Raw genomic sequence first — 25,530 nt, forward strand, 5'->3', positions numbered from 1 at the left:
CTGATTTTGTGTTCTTTAACACGATATTTCCCTAACTCGATAGTCGCCTTAATATCGAGTTACGGAGAGTTGACTGTACTATAACAACTAATTTTGTATGGCCAAAGAACATAAATAGTAATTGAAAACAACCAATGCATTAAAAACAATGAGTGTTTTAGTAGCTGTCGAACGAGCCGATGACATTGATGGGACTGGTATGCAATTACATTGGTACCATCAGTGCACCAGATTCCGCTCATTTAAGGGAAGTTATGTGTTCAAATGTTTATTATAAAATAACTATTGCGTCGATCAATACTATTTTTATGTCACAGTGTAGCTCCAAGTATAGGTAATCAGGGGCAACATAAAAATAATTTGAAAAACTTTTATAAAAAATATTCAATAACAATAACAAATGCATCTTAGTGTTCCTATTTCCGCTCACGTTAAACAGATTTCGTGACGAACTTTCTAAAATATGCATAATTTCGAATTGTGTTATTTATGCTGATATTTTCTGTGGTCAAACCATATCTACTACTGTAATAAAGAAGGCTATATACTAAAATCGACATTTCCTTAAAATTTTGTTCAATTTTTCGCATGAGCGGTGATTGGAACACACACAAATTCCTAGTGGCCCAATAACCGCTCACGAGGTCTTATGTTTTCAATATAAAGAATTATTTTATCAACTGAAAATAATGGCAGACGATTTCATTTGAAAGTTGTTAATATTGCTAGAAAATATCCGTGCGAAAAATGTTGATTTTTTACATGAAAAATCAATTTTTACTCTTGTGAGCGGAAATAGGGGCATGAGCGGATACTGGTACACTGATGGTATATTATATTGTTTATAATCGCATAACAGTCTCGCTACGATGTTTGTGCATTTTAAGGCAAATTTTCAACATGAATTCAAAAGAAATTTGTTAGGTTTGTTCGAGTACTCAACAAACAGTGATATGTAGCAATTTAACACATTTTAGGCCAAATAAAGACTCAAAATGGAGCGAAATTGTTTCCACATTTCAATCGTCTTTTTCTCAGTTTGTCATTTCCCAACATGGGACTGTTGTGCAAAGAGGGGCAGTACGGTAGATATATCTTTTGCACTACCAAGGGACCAAATGCAGTACTAGAAGTTCTGAGCCCAATTACTATTTTGTAAATCGAACAGATTCATGTGACTAGTCTATAGGCGAATTTTTCGGTCGACAGTGACTCCAGTCGAGTCATTTCGATCGACGCGACTTATAAATAGGCCCCTATTTCTCAATTCGTATCCGTCTTCACTGCACTGTTCCATTTGAAGAAGGAAATCTCAAGAACCAGTCCATATATCGATGCGAAAAAATTATCTCAATATTTCTATAGTGTAGTGCACAGCCCATTAAATTTTCAGCTTCATCGGTTCATTAAAACTCGAGATTTGCTTCTGCACAGTTTTGATGATGATTGTTAGAGTGAGACAAAAGATAGGGATAATAACACGGTCACCCGTGTCACCTTAGGGTTCATTCAAATATTACGTAACGCAAAATTTTCCAATTTTAGACTCCCTCCCTCCTCACGTAACAACATTTGTATGAAAAATTTTAATTTTTTGTGTGGACCGTAACACTATGTAAGACCCCCTCCCTCCCCCTGTTGCGTTACGTAATATTTGAACGATCCCTTAAGGCAATTAGAACCTCATACATTTACCAGAAAAACTCATGGGGATTATCTTTCAGTTCATTCTGTAGCATTCGAAGGATTTTTGAAAAGATCTACACAAGGTTTTAACCCTGAGCCATCACATTTGTAAATCCGACTCTGGGAAACCCTAATAAAATCCACTCCATTCATCCATGCATGCTGTAATAATTTATTTTGACCTAATAACATCTAATAGAACCTAAACAAACACCTTGAACTCCGTCAGTGGCCACACTCGACAGATCGCTCTACTTTTGACCAACCCTATCGGAACCGGTCCGTAGTTGCGGGAATCGGAACTGTTTTGCACATTGTCGCCCTCGATCCATAGGTGGCCCCTCGGCACCGTTACAATACTGGTTCTAATTTCCGGATGTGGTGGATGTTGCTCCACATCCACGACCCGCAGCAAGTCCGGTTGTAACGGTTGACTGGTGGCCAGCACCCCGGTATCCACTGAACCGGACACGAAGTCCGCTTTTTGGCGCAATTTCTGTTCCACCCCTGCGCTCTTGGTGGGTTCATTTGGCGTGGTCGAAACGACTGAGGTGTAAATGGTGTAGGTGTTTGACAGTGGGTTCAAATTGAACGATGCTTTGGTCATAATTCGATCGCCCGGCATTCCCACAATCCGCTTGCAAACATGCTGCACCGGATTGGTTGGACTTTTGGTGATTATGATATCGCCCCGCTGCAGATGGTTTAGCCGAGGGCTGACCCGATCCGTGATCAGAATGTTGTTCGTATACAACGTCGGTTCCATCGATGGACCAACACACTGAAACAAAAGAGTGCATTCAACTTCACCCATTTTAATTACATAATTACAAAACGATCTCACCACAACGAAGTCACCTAAGTACTCAAACGTACAATGGGTGATGCATCCGTACTGCACAACGTAGCCGCATATTCCGACCACCTTCGACAGGAACTTGAACATTGTGATTGGTTCTACAACATTAAATCCTACACTCACAAAAATACATTGGATTTCCCAGGTTTTTATCGATCCATTAAATTCGAGATTCTATTGACTGTTTAACGATAAACTTGCGACGATCGACGCGCCACCATATTTCATATAACGGAGGTTATTAGAACTAACTTGGAGGTGATGATTTGGAGGTTATTTGGCAATTTGGAGGTTAAAATCACCTCCAAACACTAGCGATTTTGCGGTGGGATGTTGACGTTTGATCACGAATAAAACAACTTTAGATCACGGGCAAGCAAACATCAGCTGTATTTGACATGTCTTATCGGTGTTTGAAGGAAAAGCATGCGCACGCTTCTGCCTTGCCACCTCAATACTTGTCTAGATGAAAAAAGAGAGGATTATTTGAATGCACCGTTGTTTAGGATATTATTTCAGCGCATTGGATTGAATTTGGATTGGATTTGGATTGGATTGGATTGGATTTGGATTGGATTTGGATTGGATTTGGATTGGATTTGGATTGGATTTGGATTGGATTTGGATTGGATTTGGATTGGATTGGATTGGATTGGATTTGGATTGGATTTGGATTGGATTTGGATTGGATTTGGATTGGATTTGGATTGGATTGGATTTGGATTGGATTTGGATTGGATTTGGATTGGATTTGGATTGGATTTGGATTGGATTTGGATTGGATTTGGATTGGATTTGGATTGGATTTGGATTGGATTTGGATTGGATTTGGATTGGATTTGGATTGGATTTGGATTGGATTTGGATTGGATTTGGATTGGATTTGGATTGGATTTGGATTGGATTTGGATTGGATTTGGATTGGATTTGGATTGGATTTGGATTGGATTTGGATTGGATTTGGATTGGATTGGATTTGGATTGGATTTGGATTGGATTTGGATTGGATTTGGATTGGATTTGGATTGGATTTGGATTGGATTTGGATTGGATTTGGATTGGATTTGGATTGGATTTGGATTGGATTTGGATTGGATTTGGATTGGATTTGGATTGGATTGGATTGGATTGGATTTGGATTGGATTTGGATTGGATTTGGATTGGATTTGGATTGGATTTGGATTGGATTTGGATTGGATTTGGATTGGATTTGGATTGGATTTGGATTGGATTTGGATTGGATTTGGATTGGATTTGGATTGGATTTGGATTGGATTTGGATTGGATTTGTGTTTGGAGTTTGGAATGGATGTGATGTGTGACGTTCAAATTTGTTTACCTCGACAATGCGCCACTCTACTATCATCGAGAAAAGTGTTTACATTGTACGTCACGCTGAACATCACAAGGAATGACATTTCGCTGTTAAAAATTTTCCAACTCATTCCTTCTTTGCTAATCACTCCAATCAGTGGATGAAAAATCACTTTTCCTGAATTTCCGCGCTTTAAATCGAATTTTTAATAGTTTATCTAGTTTAGAATGATCGATTAGTGGAAGAAGGATAGTTGAAACATCGTTGCAGTAAGTTTAGAATCGAGAAAGTTACGCGAGTGCGGTTTTGATTGAAGGTGATTCCAGTGTTTTCATTCCGGATCCGGACGACTGCGGCGGAAAACAATGGACGATAACATCCGAAATCCTCTGGACACGAAGATCAATGCCCTCATCGAGAAGGTGTTCCTGATCACACTGAGCAAGGATCCCCCGAAGGGTTCCCGGGCCGGGCAGCAGATGGTGTTCATGGAGGAAGTGGCCCAGGGCTGTGAGGAATCGACTTTGCTCAATCTGGAAGTGCTGGAACAGGCTTTGTTTGAAAGGATTATCCTGTTCAATCCTTCGGACTACTTAATCCCCAGCAATGTGACCACATCAGACACGGAAGACGTCGCCCAAACCAAGGTGCTGCTGTATCTATACGGATGTTACGTGAGAAACTCGGAGGTGGCCAATTTGAACGACTCCATCGCGACGGACACTTCCCAGAAGATGAAGGGACTGATCCTCAGGAATGCATGCACATCGTTGAAGCAGCCGGATCTCTTCGAAGGTCAAAACTTGTCCAATCAGATACTGGATATTTTTAAGCTGGGCGATGAAAACCAAAGCCTAAAGGAGCGCTTTATTTCGGAAACGGTCAAGGAAGTGTTTGCCGATTCCGATTCGGAGCAGGAAGGGTTCGAAGCATTGAGGGTCGTTTTCAATCCAGCCTTTGTAGAGCTGGGGAGATCGTTGAGAAGCGCTTCCCTCGTCAGCATGGAGCGCTGGATTATGCCATTCTTGCAGGTTTTCGTCAGCGATAAGAGCACTCCTCAGCTGGGGCATCTCTTTCTGGATTTTACAAGTCCGGCTGCCGATGCACAAGGTAAGGGGTGTCATTGATTCGGGGTATCGACTGTCTGAAAAAAAAACTGGATAATATTGGAATATCAGGGACTTGGAGGGACCTGGAAAGTTAGGCATTTTCTGCTGAGGTCAGGGAAAAATACACTAGGTACAATGTTAGGGCTGGTAGCAGGTCTCTTTTTAGAAACTTATGTCGAATTCGTTTTTGAACTTAGGTTGGAACAACCCGTTCGACCGTACTACAATTTGCTTGACGTTGGTTTCTTTATGTGTTGATCACCGACTCAGTTCCCAAAATTGAAAACGATATAAGTCTCTATTTTAAATGTATCTAAAAAGTTTTCATTTTTCGATGTTCACTAGGGGAACTGTGGGTAAAATGAACAGGGGGGTAAAATGAACAGGTTTTATAAGAGAAGAACTAGCTTTAAGTTTAAATTCTCGTTAATAAAGAAATAAAAAAAAAAAAAAAAAAAAAAAAAAAAAAAAAAAAAAAAAAAAAAAAAAAAAAAAAAAAAAATGAACAGGTTAGTGTTTTACGGTAAATGTGCTATATATCTATGCAAAACATAGCACCATCCTTAAGGGGGCAGGATCCGTCATTGATTTCGGAATTTTCAAAAGCAGTTTTTTCGTTCGAAATCAAGAAAATTTAGAGGAAAATGTGTTCACTGTATTCCATTTTCCAATCGAAATACAGTGAACACATTTTCATCGAATAATTTTCAGTTTTGAACAGAAAAACTGCTTTTGAAGTTTCGATGATGACGATGATTACGATGACGGAGCGTTGATCGTTAAACCTCATATAAAGGAGCTATTTCGATCACTCTAGCGCGATCTTGAACTGTCAAAAGTTGTAAAAGTAAACAAAAACAAAGTACGCCTCTCCGTTTTCTTATTTGATGTAAATTTTTACTCGTGGAATTTAAGGTTTTTATGACTAAAATAATCAAAAATCTATTGAACTGCGTTGATGATGTGCAACTTTAAAGTATTTATGATAAGTAGACGGAAATAGGAAGCATTTTTATCTTCTATATTATTAGAACAAATGATTTGAATAAGTTGATTCTTTGGGGGTAAAATGAACCACTCGAGATGGGGGTAATATGAACACCATGGCAGGACAAATACTACCGGATTTTATATCAGACACCGAAAGTTTTCCGGAGGAAATACAAAGACAGTAACGGATAGCCATCCAAATGGTCGCGGCTGAACATTCCATAGATTTCAGAATATCTATGAAATATGCATTGATCATGTACCAGATGCCGAGAATCATGCCACAACCCGTTCAATTTGAATGGTGTTCATTTTACCCCCAGCATGTGTTCATTTTACCCCCAGTATATGTTCATATTACCCCCATTGTATGTTCATTTTACCCCCAAGTACATGTTCATATTACCCCCATTGTATGTTCATTTTACCCCCAAGTACATGTTCATATTACCCCCGTTACATGTTCATTTTACCCACATGTTTGGAACATCGACTCTGTGGAAAGCTATTTTCAAAATAATAATAATGTTGATAAAATTCTATTTCCATCACAATATTTCAACTTGTTACATTGCATAAACATCCTTCTTCAATTCTGAGCAATTGAAAAATAATCTGACAGCTTTATAAGCAAGAAAACATGAAAAATGCTTAGGGTGTTCATTTTACCCCCAGTTCCCCTACACTAATTAGTTGACGAAATAATCTAAAAGGCATTTGCCCAAAATTTCAAACTACAAAGAACAAACAAATCCTCCAGATTTTCGAAAGAATATATCTAGAGCTTCAATTCTTTCTCATAAGATTCCTTCATGTTCTTAAAGAAGACTTTCAGGTATCGTTGAGGAAGTAAAAAGATAATGAAATCTTCCATGTTTCATAATGCATTAGAGTAGTAAACATAATATTTTGTTTTCGTTCAACTAAAAAAATATAATTTTCTCGAAATTAAGTCGACATCCTGATAAATGTGATATCTAATAAGAGGTTAATTTGAAATTTATCGTTACAGGTATCAAATATTCCGAATCGATATTGGGTCAACTGTTATCTCTATCGATAATGCCGCGCAACCACAACGGACCGTACGAGTTCTTCGACAATCCGCTGAATACGAATCGATCAGCGTACGATAACCTTTCGTCGACACTTTGGAACTACACCAAACTTCATCTGGAGGCGATGCACACCTTCGTGAAGGGGTTTCTGCTGATTGGAGGCGAAGTTCGAAGCAAAATGTTGGATTGGATTGGAAAATGCTTGCACGCCAATGTTCCGCGAGGACAAATCTGGAACACGCACCAGATGCAAAGTATCTTCGGGAATATGACCACGGCTCCCGATTCATTCAGCGTAAATCTCGCCGGAGTGCTTCTGCGTTTGTGTCAACCGTTGTTGAAACCTCAGCTCAAAGTCATGATCGTAGACCCGACGTATAGTTCTGTCAAGGAATCGGACAAGATTTCCAAAGGTGTTCACATGAAGGATACAGAGAAGGAAACCTGTCTGTTACCGGTGGAGGAGAACGAAGAACGCTTGGAAGCAGACAAATACAACTTTGTGACGGAGTGTTTCTTCATGACACACAAAGCTATTGATCTCGGCTTCAGGGTCTGCATTGAGAAATTCTTCCGGATGAACCGGGAGCTTCATCGGCTGCAGGGAGCCTATCAAGATGCGCTGGCGGGGGGAATGTCCGGAGGAGCAGCAGATGTATCGAACAACATAATGAATATGTTGTCCAGCCAAACGCAGCGGTTCCTCTGCCTTCAGAACATGCTTCGCGAGCCTACAACCGATCAGTTGCTGTTGCAGTTTTATGAAGCTTCATCGATTTGGTTGACCCAGGTGGCCGCCCGGGACGCATCGAAGATTGACGCCCTGGACAAAGCCAAGGGATTTGCCCCTCAAACGGTGGACGAAGTAAATTTACCCTCAAGTAACGCAATTTCCAAGGTTTTAAAGTAAGTGCTAATCTGTCGTTAAACGCATGATTGTTCTATGTCCCTTTTTGTCAATTACTCTGCGGAACACGTTTTTGTCTCAAGCACCAAAATATAGCTATTTACTAAATTAACAATTAAAACTAAATACATTGCCGTTTTCAAAAATATCATAGCACATAGTTTTGGAGATATTGACTGTTGAAAATGCTCAATAGTTAGTTTTTGGTGGAAGCATGCTGCAAAAATCGATTTATACTCAATTTGACCGTGCAATTCTTATCAGTTACGAACAAACACGGTGTTGCAACTACTATGTCAAATAATTCTATATTTTGGTGTCAAATAATAACAGAGTGTCTACTACCTGGAAAACCTGGAATTATCAGGGAAGTTTATTCAACCTGGAAAAAACCTGGAATTCTCAGGGAATTTCGACTACACTCAGGGAGTTTATTTTGAAGCAGTAGAACATGGTAGAATATGATAGAAAATGTCGTTTTTATGACATGAAATCTTTTTAATCGAAAAATTTTCGGCTGCGCCGCTATCAAAACGCTAGTTGACATGCTTGGTACTTTTGACGATTTTTATTTATTCAGTTATACATGTTTAGCCAAAGAAGCAGAACTTAAGATTGCCAAATTAGTAAAGGCAACTGAAATTCCAGTTGGGAGTCGTTCATGAACAGATGAAACATAGGTGTAAACATTCCAAATTTTTTTTCAAATTCTTCTGGAATACTTCCTGCATTGCAACAAGCGATTTTTCAATGGATGCTTAGAAGATTATTTTCAGAACTTGGTTCAGAGAATCCTAGAGCACTCAACACTAGCACAAACGTTTATTCCAGAGTTTTAAAAAAAAACCTGCAGTAATTTTCACAGAGATATTGCGATTTTTTTTACCACTTAGAATTTCATCTTTGTCAGATTTCGCTTTCGATTTCGCTGCCCCTTTTCGATCACCGCCGCCCATGCAATTATTTTGATGTTCATGACCAGGGATTAAATCCTGAGAAAATTGAGAGAATCTCTCACGTATCGCTCTTCGTAACTACAGGGCTGGTAGCAAGTCACTTTTTAGTGACTTGGTCACTTTTTTCGACCTGGTCACTAAAAAGTCACTATTTCCAACAATTTCACCAAAGTCACTTTTTTCAGGAAAATGGTCACTAAAGTCACTTTTTTTCGTGATCTGATGATAATGAAATTTAAGGCTGGGTTAGCTTTTCAAACTAAAGAACAAGAAACAGATATTTATTGTTATAAAGACAAGAATAGTGTGATTTTGAAATCAAAGTGTCAAGATTCTTGACTCAAGAAAAGTAGAGACTCCTGGCTAACTATACAGGTCGGACTCGATTATCCGGAGTATCGATTTTTTTTTCACTCCGGATAATCGAATCACTAAGAAAAAATTTAAATCTTCGATATCAGAATTCAAATACAGTCGACTCTCCATAACTCGATATTCAAGGGACTATCGACTTATAGAATGTATCGAAACAAAAAATCACAAAATCGAAGGAACAAATTTCTGTATTTCTAATGCATAAATGATCACTTCTGTAAGAAAATAATATTATTTTGTTGATTGTACTTTACAAACAATTATTTGAAAACTTTTTTCGAAATGAGTGCTTCGTGAAGCCCAAGCAGGACAGTTCGGTTTTGCGTCGTCAGAAAAGTTTTGCTCACGGTTTCGCGCGTGGTTTCGTCGTCGAAGAATTATATTTTTTTTCTGTTTTGGAGCGTCTTGCTGGGTAGGTATTTGGGAAGGCACAAGCAAGACGGTTTGTTTTCGGGACGCCAAGAAGTTTTGCTGTCAGTGTCAGTTTTGGATGATTACCAACTGGTGAGTTCGTTTCATGCTTGTGATAACACAATTTTTCTTGAAAGCGTGACTTTTAAGTAATATTAAAACAAACTTTGTATGGTTCGTCACTATAAGTGTCGGCATTATGCTTTTTTCTTATACAATTTCAATATACATATAATTTTTCTCTTTTTGACATTATTAAAAATTATCTTTTGAATTGTTCGACATTGTGAATGTTGACGTATTTTCTAAAACTTCTACCATATCGAGACAAAATGCACAGTAATACTCATATGTAATTTTCAAACAAACTATGTATGGTTCGTCACTACAAGTGTCGGCATTATTCCTGTTTCATATAATTTTAAATATATACATGTAATTTTCAGTTTTCGTCATTAATAAAAACATCTTTTGAATTGTTCGACATTATAGATGTTGACGTATTTTTTAAAGCTTTTACCAAAAACTTCTCGAGACAAAAATACAAAACTAGCTTTAAATATAAGTCGTATATTTCCCCCTCGTCCATGGATCGCATTATCGACCAGAGGTGACTCCCAGATCTTTCTCCCTCACTAATAAACACCCTTCCCGTTGTGATTGTGGAGATGCAGAGGTATTCTCGGTCTCTAGAAGCAACAATCATTACACACTAACATTTCTTCCCCATCCCAACTGACTGTAAGGACTTGGCCGGCGCCGTTATTGATCAATAATATTAGATCTGCTGAAATTGCACTTCGAGAGTAAGCGGAAACTCCCATCCCTTATTCATTTGGATCGCAGTGCAATTCTTACCAGTTCCGATCAATCACGGAGTAGCAACCATTGACATGTACAGTCAGTCTATGCTATGCTATGCTATGCTAATTATTTGAAAACTTTTTTCGAAATGTTGTTTTATTTATATGATGCGGTGGCGTAATCAGAAATTATTTCTAGGAACAGTAGGGGTCTTTACAAGAAAAATAAATTTTTTGACCCAGCATACACAAAAAAAACACTTTTTCAAACCCCCCTTTTCTTAAATACGTTCAAAACTGCAAAACCATTCATATTGTATATTGCAATACCGAATTATCTCAAACTAATGCATTAAAATTGAAAAACAAGAACATCAAAAAATAAATTCCGGATAATCGAGTCTAAAATTCCGGATAATCGAATCCCGGATAATCGAGTCCCCGGATAATCGAGTCTCCGGATAATCGAGTCCGACCTGTACCTGTAGTAATATTCAAAAAAAAGGATGAATTTCTGAAGCAGTTTTGAGTATTCCACAATCATCGTAGGCCTAAATCATGATCGAATCGTTTATTTCAATCAAACAAATAAATTTGACGCTGTACTATCATGTTGGAAATTGGGCTGTCCCGCGAAACGCGCGACGTCTGCTCACTTTATTTTAGGGAAATCAATGGAATATTTATTTTGGAGAATTTAATGCTTAATTTAAAAATGTCTGAAACAATATTTGTATGAATTCTTCATGGAATCTTCAAGTAATTTCTGTGAAAAATTCCAGATTTTAGTTATATTATTTAGAGTATTTAAAACGATTTTTTTGAAGAATTACTTACAAATCGAAAAATCGTTTGTTTTGGAGAGATCTTCGGACTAATATGTGAAGGAAATCTACAGTAAATCGAGCAGTAATACTTGTAATGTCACGAGGAATTCCGAAAGAGTCTTAGAAATAGTCTTATAAAAATGTCTGTAGAAGTTAGGAATCTAACTCTCATGTCGTGATTTCTGTTATGTTTCTTTTTGTATTCATAATTCATGTAAGACCCCGTTTGGTTCATATTTTTTTTCTTTTTCATGCAAGAGGTCTCTAAAGTTCTTATTTTCAAGACGATAAGACCAGACCTGAGTTTTCCATAATATCAATCAGGAAAAAATACAAAACGTTCTCCAGAGAAATATTCTGGGTATGTTCATAAATCTTTATTTCATTTTATAAGAAAGGCTTTTTTCCTTAACATCTAATAGACTGTTTTTTATATCTGACTGTGATGATTAAAGGCATTTTCAGATCATCAGAAATATTTTCGATTTTTTTCCTATATTGCTTACACGTTTAGAACAAAACAGATAGTTTTAGAAGGGAAAACACTTTGAAATTTATCGTTACGTAATTTGTTTTTCTAGGATTCCAATCTTTGAAAATATATGTTTAGTAATTTAAAATTAACTATTCGTCAATCGTTTATGTATTTTGGAGACTCTTTAATACTGGAATTATTTTTCATGACCGGGAAAAACCTGGAAATATCAGAAAATTTCATTTCTGTAAACGAGTAGACACCCTGAATAGTATATGTGGGTATGAAACCTCTTGGACTAACCGTTTCCAATTTTTGCAGATGCATTCCTGAGTACATAATGGAAAACATCGTAGGATATCTTCAATTCTCACGACACTTCGATAGCCAACCCCTTCGCGTAGACGTGGACGCTCAGAACAACATTTTTACCATGATATTGGTGTTCATGGGTTCATCTGAGCGCATCCGGAATCCGCATCTTCGCGCCCGGCTTGCCGAAGGTCTCGAAAGTTTACTGCCCAAAGAGTCGGAAGGGTTCAACTTCAGCGCAGCGCTTTTCACCAGCCACGTTCATCGTCTAGAAATCATCCCCAACCTGTTGCGGGTCTTTGTCAGCATCGAAATGACCGGCCAAAGTGTCCAGTTTGAGCAGAAGTTCAACTATCGCCGTCCGATGTACGCCATCATGGACTACCTCTGGAAGATTGACGAACAGAAGCAATGCTTCCGAACACTGGAACGGGAAGCAATTCGAAACATCGAAGCTGAAGATCCTCCCATATTCTTGCGGTTCATCAACCTTCTGATCAACGATGCCATTTTTCTGCTCGATGACTCGCTCAGCAACTTGCAACAGATTCGACAACTACAGGCGGCAGAAGACGCTGGAGAATGGGCCAGCCTTCCGGCAAACGAGCGACAACAGAACGTGGCCAATCTAAGGCATTTGGGGATGCACGCGCGGTACGACAATATCCTCGGTAGAGACACCATCAACATTTTGCAATTGCTCACCTCGGAAACGAAGGAAATTTTCTGCCACTCTTCCATGGTGGATCGCGTGGCGGCAATGCTAAACTACTTCCTACTGAATCTGACCGGACCGAAGAAGGGCAACTTCAAGGTAAAGGACAAGCGAGAGTTCGAATTCGATCCGGCCAACACGGTACTGGAAATTTGCCGCATCTATACCAACTTGCAGGAGTGCGATGCTTTCTGTTTAGCAGTTTCGCAAGATGGTCGATCGTACAGTCCCAAGCTGTTCGAGTACGCGGAGCAGGTGTTGAGTAAGTATACGTTATGATCCCATAATACTGTGGCAGATTTCGCCATTTCAGTCATTAAAAGCTAATGAATAGTACCTTAACGATCAACGCTCCGTCATCGTAATCATCGTCATCATCGAAACTACAAAAGCAGTTTTTCTGTTCAAAACTAATAAATATTCGATGAAAATGTGTTCACTGTGTGCCGTTTAGAGAACAGAATACAGTGAACACATTTTCCTGTAATTTTTTATGATTTTGAACGAAAAAACTGCTTTTGAAAATTCCGAAATCAATGACGGATCCTGCCCCCTTAAGGCGCAGTAGGCAATCATTGAAAATTGTACTGGGCATCGATGATTGTGGCTAATTCGTCTCACGATTGCGAAATCAAGAATAACACTCGACAGGGTTTCTACTACCTGGAAAAACCTGGAAAACCTGGAATTATCAGGAAATTTTATTCAACCTGGAAAAAACCTGGAATTCTCAGGGAATTTCGGCTATACTCAGGGAAATTATTTTAAAGCAGTAGAATATGGTAGAAAATGTCGTTTTTGTGGCACAAAATATATTCAATCAAAAAATTTTCGGCTGCGCGGCAATCAACCCTCTAATACTCAAATTTTTATTTTCAATCTAAATATCATTTTCAGTTATCTAAAATTGTTCTTAACACGTTTTGAGCATTGATTTATTTTTATTCGCAAATCTATGAATTTTGGTGTTTGATTTTTATAATTTTTTTTATTTTTGAACATCCCTATCCTTTTTCATTTTTTCTTGAAGCCTCTTCTAGTTACTGATTTTTAGCAATAATAACAATTTAAATTTTTACGGTACTTTTAAGAATATTAAATTTTAATGGAATACTTCCAGGAATGCTACCACCGCTTTTTCAATGATGCCTAGAAGAATTTATGCAGAACTTAGTTCAGAAAATTTTGGAGCACTCCAATGCTTCCACAAACGTTTTTTCCAAAGTTTAAAAAAAAACTGTAGTAATTTTCACAGAGATAACCCTGAAAAAAATCCTACTGATTATCCCAAGATTTCCTCAATATGCTGTTCCACTGATATTATCACCGATATCTCTTTTTATTACTTCTAGAAGATTTCCCACAGATCCTTCAGGTTCTTTTTTTATTCCAGATTTTTTGAAAAAAAAATCGTTCTGACGTTTTTACAAGAAATTACAATTCCTACGCTGATTTTTCATTTAGGTATTTTCATTTGGATTCTTTCCTTAAATTCATCCACGATTACTCTCATGAATTGCTCCAGAAATTATTCAGGCATTGTTCGATGAATTCTATTATACATTTTTCCAACAAATCGTCAAATTTAAACTGAGATTCCTCCTCCAGATCTTTCTCACGGCATTACTCCAACATTTCATCAAAATATTATTGCTGTAGTTCAAAGATTTCTCTAAAAAAATCAATTAAAATTTCCAAATCTCCATGGCCTAAAACTCTTTTCAAGATTCCAGTTAAGGATTATAGAACGAAGCCACACCTCAAAGCTTCAAGAGCACAAATCTTGAGAACCAAAATTTGTCCCATTGGTCACCACCAGCAATCAAGCAATTTGATTGATCTTCAACGCGAACTGTTGTCAGATTTTCCAGTCATGTACACTTGAAAATCCAAAGTTTGGCTTCGTTTTAAAATCACCTTAATACTACAGCAATTATTACAGTTATTGCTCCGATCATTCATAGATAGTTTTTTCAGGGATTCAGTCCGAATTGCATCGAAGAATTTCTTCATAACGTCTTGTACGACATTACTCAGAAATTGTAATTGTAGTTTTCTTAGCAATTTATCAAAAAATCTAAGAATCATTTTATCAAAAATATAGGAGTTCTTTTAGAGATGCTTGTAAAATTCATCAAGATATACTTAGAACTCATACAAGTTTCAACAGAGGTTACTTTAGGATTTTCTTTCGAAATTCCTCGTAAATATTTTGTACAATTTTCTCCAAAACCATCTGAAATTTTTTCTTAACATTTCTCTGGAGATATTCCTGTATTTAAAAAGGTTTTCCTGAAGAAGTTTCGAATTATAGAAGGTGCTTTAATCGGAAATGTTGGAGGATGTCCAAGGGAAATCAACGGAATATTTTTGGCGAATTTGACGCTCTGTTGAAAAATGTCTGAAACGATCTTTGTATGGAATCTTCGAAGTATTTTCTGTGAAAAATTCCTTATTAAATTTTCGAAGGTATTTAAAACGATTTTTTTGTAAGAGTTACTTAGAAAACTCGTGAAAAATCTCAAAACAAGCTCCTGAAGAGATCTTCGAAATAAAATATGAAATAAACCAGTTAAACGAGCAGTAATACTTGTAATGTCACGAGGAATTACAAAAAGGTCTTAGTAATAATCTTATAATAAACATCTGTTAAACTTAGGAATCTTACTTTCATGTCGTGGCTCCCTGTTAGCTTTCTTTTTGTATTCATAATTCATGTGATACCTCGTTTTGGCTGATAATTGTTTCTTTTTCCAAGCAAGAGGTCTCTAAAGTTCTTATTTTCAAGACAATAAGTCGCTACCAGCACTGAGTTTTCCAAGATATCAATTGGTAAAAAACTTTCTTCAGAGATATATTCCGGGTACGTCGCTGATGTTCATAAATCTAATTTCATTTTAAAAGAAGGCTATTTTTTCATTAAGTTCGAATGGACTTTTTTTTATCTGACTTTGATGATTAACGGCATTTTCAGATCATTTGATATAAATCATTCGTGGAAATCAAGTAAAAATCACTAATATTTTCATGCTTTCTCCTATGTTGCCTAAAAGTTTAGAATAAAACAGATAGTTTTAGAAGGAAAAAACACTTTGAAATTTATCGTTAGATTTTTTTTTCAAAAATACCAACCTTTGAAAATTTATTTTCTAAATTTTTTTTTAATTAACTATACATCAATCATTTATGTATTTTGGAGAAATATTCAAACCTGGAATTGTTTTTCAAGACCTGGAAAAACCTGGAAATATCAGGGAATTACATATCTGTAAACGAGTAGACACCATGCTCGAGTTTGCACTGACATAGCTTCAAAAGTATCAGCATGTATTTTCTGCATGTAAGCGCAAGTAGTGATACTTTTCTAAATCAATATTACATAAGATTAGGGGAATGGGGACAATATGAACATACGGGGCAATATGAGCCACCCCGGTTTTGACCTCAAAAACAGTGTTTTAATGTCTAGTGTCATTATGATCTGCTAAAGGATGCCTCAAATAGCCACCACAATAAAAACCGTAAGAATATTCGTTTGAACACTCAAGATATTTACAAAAATGCACAAATTTGTCCTTCGTCATGAAAAGCTTATAATTGGCAGTTTTTAATTAAGTCTATAAGACAATTTGTAATTAAAATTCTGGTAAATTTTACCAATCCATTGAAACTTCTGATCATAATGAACAATTCGTGAGCGAAAATAAATTTGTTCGTAAACAAAATTATTGGAAAACAATATATTATTTTCAAGATGAAGGGGCGGGGCAAAATGAGCCACCTAGATTGTTTTATATCCTGTAAATAAATAATAAAATAATAAGTTAATCAGTTCACAGTCCGGGAAGTCTCCCCTTCTCCGCTTATGGTAGCAAGTATTTATAGCTTAGAACTACATAGATACGAAGAAGTAAAAGGCACCAGAGTCATAAAGTAGAATATTGAATATCACTAGAGATAGGTAGACATGACAGTCCTTTCCCCTTTAGAAACCTTCTAATAACTCTTTGAAAAGCCACCTTCACGTTATAACAACGAACAATCGAAAATATACCTAAAACATTCCACAATTGTGTGTTCGTAGTACTTATTTCATGACTACAACAAAACATTCAAATCATTTGATTCATATTGCTCAACATTACATTTGACAACTTCTTCAACACTAAAGAACAATTTCGTTCATCTCAATATAATATCTCGCTTCATAAAAGAACAACTATGTTCACAATATACGACAATTTCGTCAGCTCTAAAGAACAATTTTGTTCAACTCAAATTGGCAATTTCACCATACTCAAATAAATAAAATTGGCAAACTCGCCACCTCAAAGAAAAACGATTATCTTCAACACACGTTTCCATGATCCTCGTCGCCACTTTTATATCCTGCAAATAAAGAATAAAATAATATGTTAATCAGTCCACAGTTCGGGAAGTCTCCCTTTCAGCTTACGGCAGCCAGTATTTAAAGCTCAGAAATCCCGTAGGTACGAAGAAGTAAAAGGTACCAGAGTCATAAAGTAGAATATTGAATATCACTAGAGATAGGTAGACATGACAGATTGAAGCAAAACAAACGATGTTTTGCACATAAAAATGCATTGCCTAAATATACCAGATTTTTTTTTTTTTTTTTTTCTTTTTTTTTTTTTTTTTTTTTTTTTTTTTTTTTTAAATTTCTTTATTAGTATCATTTCAAACATTACATTCATTTCTTATATCTAGGTGTTCTGTGTTATTAGACAACACTATCATCCTAATTTGGTAAAACAAATTTAAGATTTAATTAACATTTTGTTAACAACATAATACATTTCATCTGCCGTAGCAGTTCAGTTTTTTTTTACAGGTGAGTTGATTTCACCTGCTTATAAGAGAAAAAAATTTTTTTTTTAATATACTTAACCTAACTTAACCTAAACATATAACGCATTAATCGTGGCAATAGAAGATTGTAACGATTTTTGCCTGAAATTATTAATGATTGTATTTGACATTTGTTCCAATGTTTCAACATTGGATATTCTATGTAACTCATTGGTACTATACCAGGGAGGAAGCCTCAGAATCATTTTCAAAATTTTATTTTGAATTCTCTGCAGAGCTTTCTTCCTGGTATTACAACAGCTAGTCCATATTGGTACAGCATACAACATGGCTGGCCTGAAAATTTGTTTGAATATCAAAAGCTTGTTCTTAAGACAAAGTTTTGATTTTCTATTAATAAGGGGATAGAGACATTTTACATATTTATTACATTTGGCTTGAATGCCCTCAATGTGATTTTTGAAAGTTAAATTCTTATCTAGCATGAGCCCTAGATACTTAACTTCATCTGACCAATTTATTGGAACCCCTCTCATCGTGACAACATGTCTACTTGAAGGTTTCAAATAAAGAGCTTTTGGTTTATGTGGGAATATTATTAGTTGAGTTTTGGAAGCATTAGGAGAAATCTTCCATTTTTGCAAGTATGAAGAAAAAATATCCAAACTTTTTTGCAATCGACTACAGATGACACGCAGGCTTCGTCCTTTGGCGGAGAGGCCTGTGTCATCCGCAAACAAGGATTTTTGACATCCCTGAGGTAACTCAGGTAAGTCAGATGTGAAAATATTGTATAATATTGGTCCCAAAATGCTGCCTTGAGGAACACCAGCTCTTACAGGAAGTCTTTCAGATCTAGAGTTCTGATAATTAACCTGAAGTGTACGATTTGACAGATAACTTTGAATTATTCTAACAATGTATGTTGGAAAATTAAAGTTTTTTAATTTTACAATCAAACCTTCATGCCAAACACTGTCGAATGCTTTTTCTATGTCTAGAAGAGCAAGACCAGTAGAATAGCCTTCAGATTTGTTGGAACGGATCAAATTTGTTACACGTAAAAGTTGATGAGTGGTCGAATGTCCATGGCGGAATCCGAACTGTTCATTGGCAAAAATTGAATTTTCGTTGATGTGGGCCATCATTCTGTTCAAAATAACCTTTTCAAAAAGTTTACTGATGGAGGAAAGCAAACTGATTGGACGATAGCTAGAAGCTTCTGCAGGATTTTTGTCTGGTTTTAAAATTGGAACAACCTTAGCATTTTTCCATTTGTCAGGAAAATATGCTAATTGAAAACATTTGTTAAATATATCAACTAAAAATGATAAGCTACTTTCTGGAAGTTTCTTGATGAGGATGTAGAAAATTCCATCATCGCCAGGAGCTTTCATATTTTTGAATTTTTTAATAATAGTTCTCACTTCTTCCAAATCAGTCTCCCAGGCATTTTCGAAATCGTTCTCTTGATTGAGAATATTTTCGAACTCCTGAGTAACTTCATTTTCAATTGGACTAGTAAGTCCTAAATTAAAATTGTGCGCACTTTCAAACTGCATAGCAAGTTTTTGAGCTTTTTCGCAATTAGTTAGTAATAATTTGTTTTCCTCTTTCAATGCCGGTATTGGCTTCTGAGGTTTTTTCAAGATTTTAGATAATTTCCAAAAGGGCTTAGAGCCAGGGTCCAATTGAGAAATTTTATTTTCAAAATTTTTGTTTCTTAATTGAGCAAAACGTTTCTTGATTTCTTTCTGCAAATCCTGCCATATAATTTTCATAGCAGCATCGCGAGTGCGTTGAAATTGTCTTCTCCTCACGTTTTTAAGACGGATCAAGAGTTTAAGATCATCGTCTATAATCACGGATTCAAATTTTACTTCACATTTTGGAATTGCAATGCTCCGGGCTTCAACAATGGAATTTGTTAAAGTTTCAAGAGCATTGTCAATATCAAGTTTAGTTTCTAAAGGAATGTTAACATCAAGATTAGAGTCAACATACGTTTTATATATATTCCAGTCGGCTCGTAAATAATTGAAAGTTGAGCTGATAGGATTGAGAATCGCTTCTTGGGATATTTGAAATGTAACAGGGACATGATCAGAATCAAAATCAGCATGAGTAATCAGTTGGCTACAAAGATGACTAGAGTCGGTTAAGACCAAATCAATCGTAGATGGATTTCTAGAAGAGGAAAAACATGTGGGGCTATCAGGGTATTGAATTGAGAAATATCCTGAAGAGCACTCATCAAATAAAATTCTGCCGTTGGAATTACTTTGAGAATTATTCCATGACCGATGTTTGGCATTAAAGTCACCAATGACAAAAAATTTTGACTTATTGCGAGTCAATTTTCGCAAGTCAGTTTGGAGCAAATTAACTTGCTGCCCAGAGCATTGAAAAGGCAAATAGGCAGCTATGAAAGTATATTTACCAAACTGTGTTTCAACAGAAACACCTAAAGTTTCAAAAACTTTAGTTTCAAATGATGAAAACAGTTGATGTTTTATACGCCTATGAATGATGATTGCAACTCCCCCACATGCCCTATCAAGTCGATCATTACGATAAACAAAAAAGTTAGGATCTCTTTTGAGTTTAGATCCAGGTTTTAAATACGTTTCGGTAATAACTGCTATATGCACGTTATTAACCGTAAGAAAATTAAACAGCTCGTCCTCTTTACCATTCAGAGAACGAGCATTCCAATTTAAAATATTTAAATTATTATTTGGATCCATTAGAAAAACGTAATCCAATAACAATTTGATTTGTAAATTTTACACCTACTTGGACTGCTTCAGTCATAGTGGTGGCTTTGAACATTGCATCAATCATTAGATTCAATTGTTCAGTTAGAAAATTAAAATCAGAGGCAGACATGTCATGTGATTTCCCATTGGAATTTCCGGTAGACGAAGAAGCGGAATTACCTGTGGCGGTAGGGTTTTTTCCATTTGATTTGAAACAAGTAGAATGGGTACCCATGGATCGAACAGGGGAGGAGTTCGAATTTCCTGCTACGATATCGGCAAAGGATTTACCGTGGGTAGATACATTCGAAATTGAAAGATTCGAACGGCTACCCGACGGATTAAAATTAGTTTGTGAATGAGCATGATTATGATCTTCCTGATGGGTATGATTCATGATCAAGCGATCGTTAACTGAAAAATGAGCATTGTTCGATACTCTACCAGGCAAATTCCGGAAACGACCGTTATCGTAACGGATATTATCTTTCATCTGCCTGGCACGAGCCTCAATGACCCTTTTGCGTGAAGGACAATTCCAAAAATTGGACTTATGGTTAGCCCCGCAATTACAACATATGAATTTGGTGGTATCTTCCTTCACTGGACAGACGTCTTTGGCATGAGAAGAACCTCCGCAAATCATGCATTTAGCATCCATGCGACAATTTTTTGTACCATGACCCCACTTTTGGCACCGACGGCACTGAGTGGGGTTCTGGTAATTTCCTCCAGGTTTCTGGAAATGTTCCCATGTCACACGGACATCAAACAAAAGTTTTGCTTTTTCTAAAGCTTTAATATTATTTAGTTCTTTTTTGTTAAAGTGAACTAAATAAAATTCTTGAGAAAGCCCTTTCCGAACAATGCCAGATTGGGTTCTCTTTTTCATAATGATTACTTGGACTGGGGAAAATCCAAGTAAATCATTTATTCCATTTTTGATCTCTTCAGGTGATTTATAGTCACTTGAGAGACCTTTCAAGACAACTTTGAACAAACGTTCAGTTTTGTCGTCATAAGTAAAAAAATTGTGCTTCTTCTCTTCAAGATATTTGAGAAGAAGTTCACGATCTTTAAGAGTTTCCGGCAAAACGCGACAGTCTCCTTTCTTTGCGATTTGGAAGGAAACCTTGATTCCCCTAATGGAGTTCAAGATCTCCTGCCTAAATCCCCCAAATTCGGAACAACTGACCACGATAGGCGGCACTCTTTGCTTCCTCACTTGAATCAAAGAGCCTGGGCTAGAGGCTGCTTCGATTTGGTGTTCGGAAAATTTGTCTAGAGCATCAAACTGATTGCTCATTTCGATACAATTATTCATTTCACCCTTGGAAGAAACTTCGCATTCCGGGGAAGCGTCCTTTCTTCCATTCTTGCCACGTGTAGTGACAGTTTTAAAACCCACTTTTTTGGAAGGAAGTAGTGAATTCAGAGATTCACCCTTCCTTTTGTTAGTTGTTGATACCATGTTTAGTTAATAAACGAGAAAGACGTGACCTTCGAGAGGTTTTTTCCCTAGACGGTGTCCAAGAAGGATTACCACCGCTAGCTTTCGCCAACGGGTCCAACGAAAAATCGAAGGCACGGGTCCAAACAAGGATCGTAAAGGGATCAATAGTAGAAAAAATAGTACTGAAAAGTACTGTTTAAGTAGCACTGAAGTACCGTTTTTAATTTTAGCACTGAAAAGTACTGTTTGTGTAGCACTGAAAAGTACTGTTTTATTGCTTTAGGTAGTTTTTAAGAAAACTTCCAAGAGCAGAGAGAATTCGTGTACGCACAGCACGAAGGTACGATGCGCACTGCCTAAATATACCAGATTATTTTTTTTACTGCATAGTCATCTTTATGCACCATTACAAGTGGAACACTTTGCTAGAAAATATGTTGAATCAAGTATCGCAATTTAGTACTAGTATAACATGGTCTGTTTACTATGTATTATGTATCTTTAAAAAATAAGCCGCTAGAATCAATAATTTCAAGTAAAGCCAATACAATTTCCTTTCCAATAATGTACTCTTCACCACTAACTCTTCTCTATACTGTTTTAAATAAAAATCATTCGATTGAATGAGGTGGCTCATAATGCCCCATATGGTTGGTGACCACGTAGAAAAACATGGTGTTCCAAAAACTTCCTGAAATAATTTGCAAGTTAGTGTTAACATTAATTATCGACGTAACATGGAAGATAACATTTTATAGTATAAGTCACTTGTATTTAAATCATAATTGTTGCTGTTTTTCTATGCATTCCATGACGTTTTCCTTAGGCGGCCCATATTGCCCCGATCACCCCTACTGATTTTTGTCACTTTGAAATTGCAAGCAGCAAAACCAACATGGCTGCCAAAAAGAATGACGGGCAACTTAGCCTTAATTATTGGCTTTAATCAGATCTAAAGTGAAATAGAAAAACCAGTTTTTTAATTTTTCAATATACAAGGATTATATCGTCACAGATTGTTTTTTCCTGATTCGTATTATAGAATCTAAAAAAAATAATAAAAAAATCTCACTTTTCGAAAGATAAACCAATATGCTGAATACATTAAAAGAAACGCATTCACTTACAAAAACACTTGCTACAAGACATCATAAAGCTTCGAAATATTCATTAGAAGTGCCAAAATGACAAAATCTCCAGCTATGAATCATAATGCTTTGAGCATTCTTCTACCAATGTACTTCTACATTCCTTACCCCGCAGCTCGTATTGGCGGCGGTCAGCTCATTGGCGAAATGCAGGAGTTCTCCACCCGTGTCCAACATCTGGAAAAGCAACAGAAGATCGACGAGGAAGCCCTACTAGACCCACCCGACGAGTTCCTGGATCCGATTATGTCATCGCTGATGATGGATCCGGTCATTTTGCCCAGCTCGAGAATAACCGTCGATCGGTCGACCATCGCGCGGCATCTGTTGTCCGATCAGTCCGATCCGTTCAATCGATCTCCGCTTACAATGGATCAAGTTAAACGGGACGTCGAGCTGAAGGCGAAAATTGACGCCTGGGTCAAGGAAAAACGAGAAGAACACGCGGCCAAAATGAGCAGTAGTGAGGAAGCGCCACCCGCAGCAGAGTAGACGATGCAAGTCACTAGCCATGTAAACGTATAGCTAAGATTGAGTAGATGGTTTTCGAAGAGCTATTTTTTGTACCACTATTGTTTGTTCTTTCTGGAATGTTTCTGGCCAGAGTTTTGTTTTGCAATGTATTGCTAGAAAAATCGAAATCGGCTTTCACTGGCATGAAACGCGTGACACGTTATAAGTGAGAATTGTTTATAATTCTTAGAAAATTTATTTTTCCTATCAGTTGTTTAGAGTGTCTATGTAGCTTTGTACCGGGATTAGAATATATATATCTGAAAGACATCTGTAGAGGTTTTAGAACGGCGAACAATATAATTATAAATAATTATTCAACTAAGGTTGAAACCTTTTTAATGAAAAAGAGAAATCCTGCGGAAGTGTTGGTGGTCTGGATTTGTAGTATAGTCAACTCTCCCTTACTCGCTATTTCGTATCTCGATATTGAGCTAGAGAACCATAGTAGAAGTTGGTTTCCATGGATTCTACAACTTGACACATCCTTATTCGTTGGTCCCTTCAATATCGAGTTGTGGAGAGCTTGCTGTATTATGTATAAACGATATGTTTTCCTGAGCTGAAGCAGATAAAAATAATATCTTGAGTGTGGGATTGTCTTCAAATTTGATGCATTTTATTGCCTTTGGCTACAAAGTGTCTTATAGAGTGGAAAATTCTAAGAATGGACTAGGTACAGTGCTTCCAGATTTAAGTAATTTATGTCGAAATGACCACCTGTGGAGTACTACATGACCTTCAGCTCATCAACAATCTAAGATCTTTAAAAGAAACGATATTTGACGTACCTTTTCATGCCATCAACTCCCTTCAAATCTGCTAAGTAGCAAAATATGAGATGTGGGCGAAGGTCAGACGGAAAGCAATAAAAAAAAACTCATTCGGAAGACCGCTGCTGACCTGAATGTGTCAATCGGGACTGCTCAAACTATCATAAACGCAAGGTTCACGGAGTAACGGATGGCTACAACAAAAAAGAGGCTGGACAGAACCAAACTGATACTTTCGGGGCACGCAGGTCAGGAGTTCTTGTTTTCTGATAAGAAACAATGTCCAAAATTATCGGCTGTGGGCGCCCCGTCCCTCATAAACATTGCGCGATTCCGAAGCGCCGCGTCGGTAATGCTTTTGGGAGCCATATCCAGGCGTGGGAAGCTGCCACTGGTGTTTGTCGAGAAAAACGTGAAAATCAACACGGAGTATTATAAGACCGAGGTTCTGGAGAAGCTTGTGGCTCATGGAATGGATCATTACGTCTTTCAACAGAACGGTGCACCGCCCCACACGACGAACTTCGTCCAACCGAAGTAACACCGAAAACATCTTTTTAGAAAGTAAAAAGCAGTGCTTAAAAAGTGAGTTAAAAAGATGAATACCTTAACATATTGCGTTTTGTTAAAGCTATAAAAAGTATTTACAAAAACTATTTTGTCAAAACTTTCAAACCAAAATTGTAAACAGGCCTAGATTAATTTATTGCTCTACAAACGCCACTTTAACTTTATTAGGATTGATACATTATGTATCGACGTTAATGAAATTTAAGCTGTGATAATGTTATTGCAGATAGAAGGAATGTTATTGAAGTGTATTCTAAACAAGATTTAAATGTCGATAAATCCATAGGCATAGATAATTCTTGTGGGCCTTCCTTAGCCGAGTGGTTAGAGTTCGCGGCTACATAGCAAGGCCATGCTGAAGGTGTCTGGTTTCGAATCCCGGTCGGTCCAGGATCTTTTCGTAAAGGAAATTTCCTTGACTTCCCTGGGCATAGAGTATAATCGTACCTGCCACACGATATACGAATGCGGAAATGGCAACTCTTGCAAAGAAAGCTCTCAGTTAATAACTGTTGGACTGCTCATAAGAACACTAAGCTGAGAAGCAGGCTCTGTCCCAGTGAAGACGTTAATGCCAAGAAGAAAAAGAAGAAGATAATTCTTGTGTCCCATTTGACAATTTGGGGCATTTCAAGTAGGTAATTGAAATGGTAATATCTATTTAAATCACGATTTTCCCACATAT

The 25,530-nt window shown here is 37.0% G+C and overlaps 2 protein-coding genes across 4 annotated transcripts; one reads left to right on the forward strand and one right to left on the reverse strand.

Annotated features, from left to right (window-relative positions):
• Positions 1-1,834: 1,834 nt before the first annotated feature.
• Positions 1,835-3,017, reverse strand: LOC5563711 (mitochondrial inner membrane protease subunit 1). 3 transcript variants are annotated; one of them, XM_021837546.1, is made up of 3 exons: positions 2,898-3,017; positions 2,531-2,723; positions 1,835-2,467 (listed from the first exon to the last, which is right to left on the reverse strand). In XM_021837546.1, the coding sequence occupies exons 2-3, from the start codon at positions 2,630-2,632 to the stop codon at positions 1,889-1,891; spliced, it is 681 nt and encodes a 226-aa protein (XP_021693238.1). In that variant the 5' UTR covers positions 2,633-2,723; positions 2,898-3,017; the 3' UTR covers positions 1,835-1,888. The 3 variants fall into 3 exon arrangements, with proteins under 3 accessions (XP_021693238.1, XP_021693239.1, XP_001648009.2); XM_021837547.1 differs by lacking the exon at positions 2,898-3,017 and adding an exon at positions 2,798-2,812 and having other exon boundaries at positions 2,531-2,741; XM_001647959.2 differs by lacking the exon at positions 2,898-3,017 and having other exon boundaries at positions 2,531-2,881.
• Positions 3,018-3,962: 945 nt separating this feature from the next.
• On the forward strand, positions 3,963-23,827 carry LOC5563714 (ubiquitin conjugation factor E4 A). Its single transcript, XM_021837548.1, has 4 exons — positions 3,963-4,971; positions 6,973-7,924; positions 12,094-13,061; positions 23,105-23,827. The coding sequence occupies exons 1-4, from the start codon at positions 4,227-4,229 to the stop codon at positions 23,479-23,481; spliced, it is 3,042 nt and encodes a 1,013-aa protein (XP_021693240.1). The 5' UTR covers positions 3,963-4,226; the 3' UTR covers positions 23,482-23,827.
• The last annotated feature ends 1,703 nt before the right edge of the window (positions 23,828-25,530 follow it).

This window comes from Aedes aegypti, chromosome 1, assembly GCF_002204515.2.
Source record: "Aedes aegypti strain LVP_AGWG chromosome 1, AaegL5.0 Primary Assembly, whole genome shotgun sequence".
NCBI lineage: Eukaryota > Metazoa > Arthropoda > Insecta > Diptera > Culicidae > Aedes > Aedes aegypti.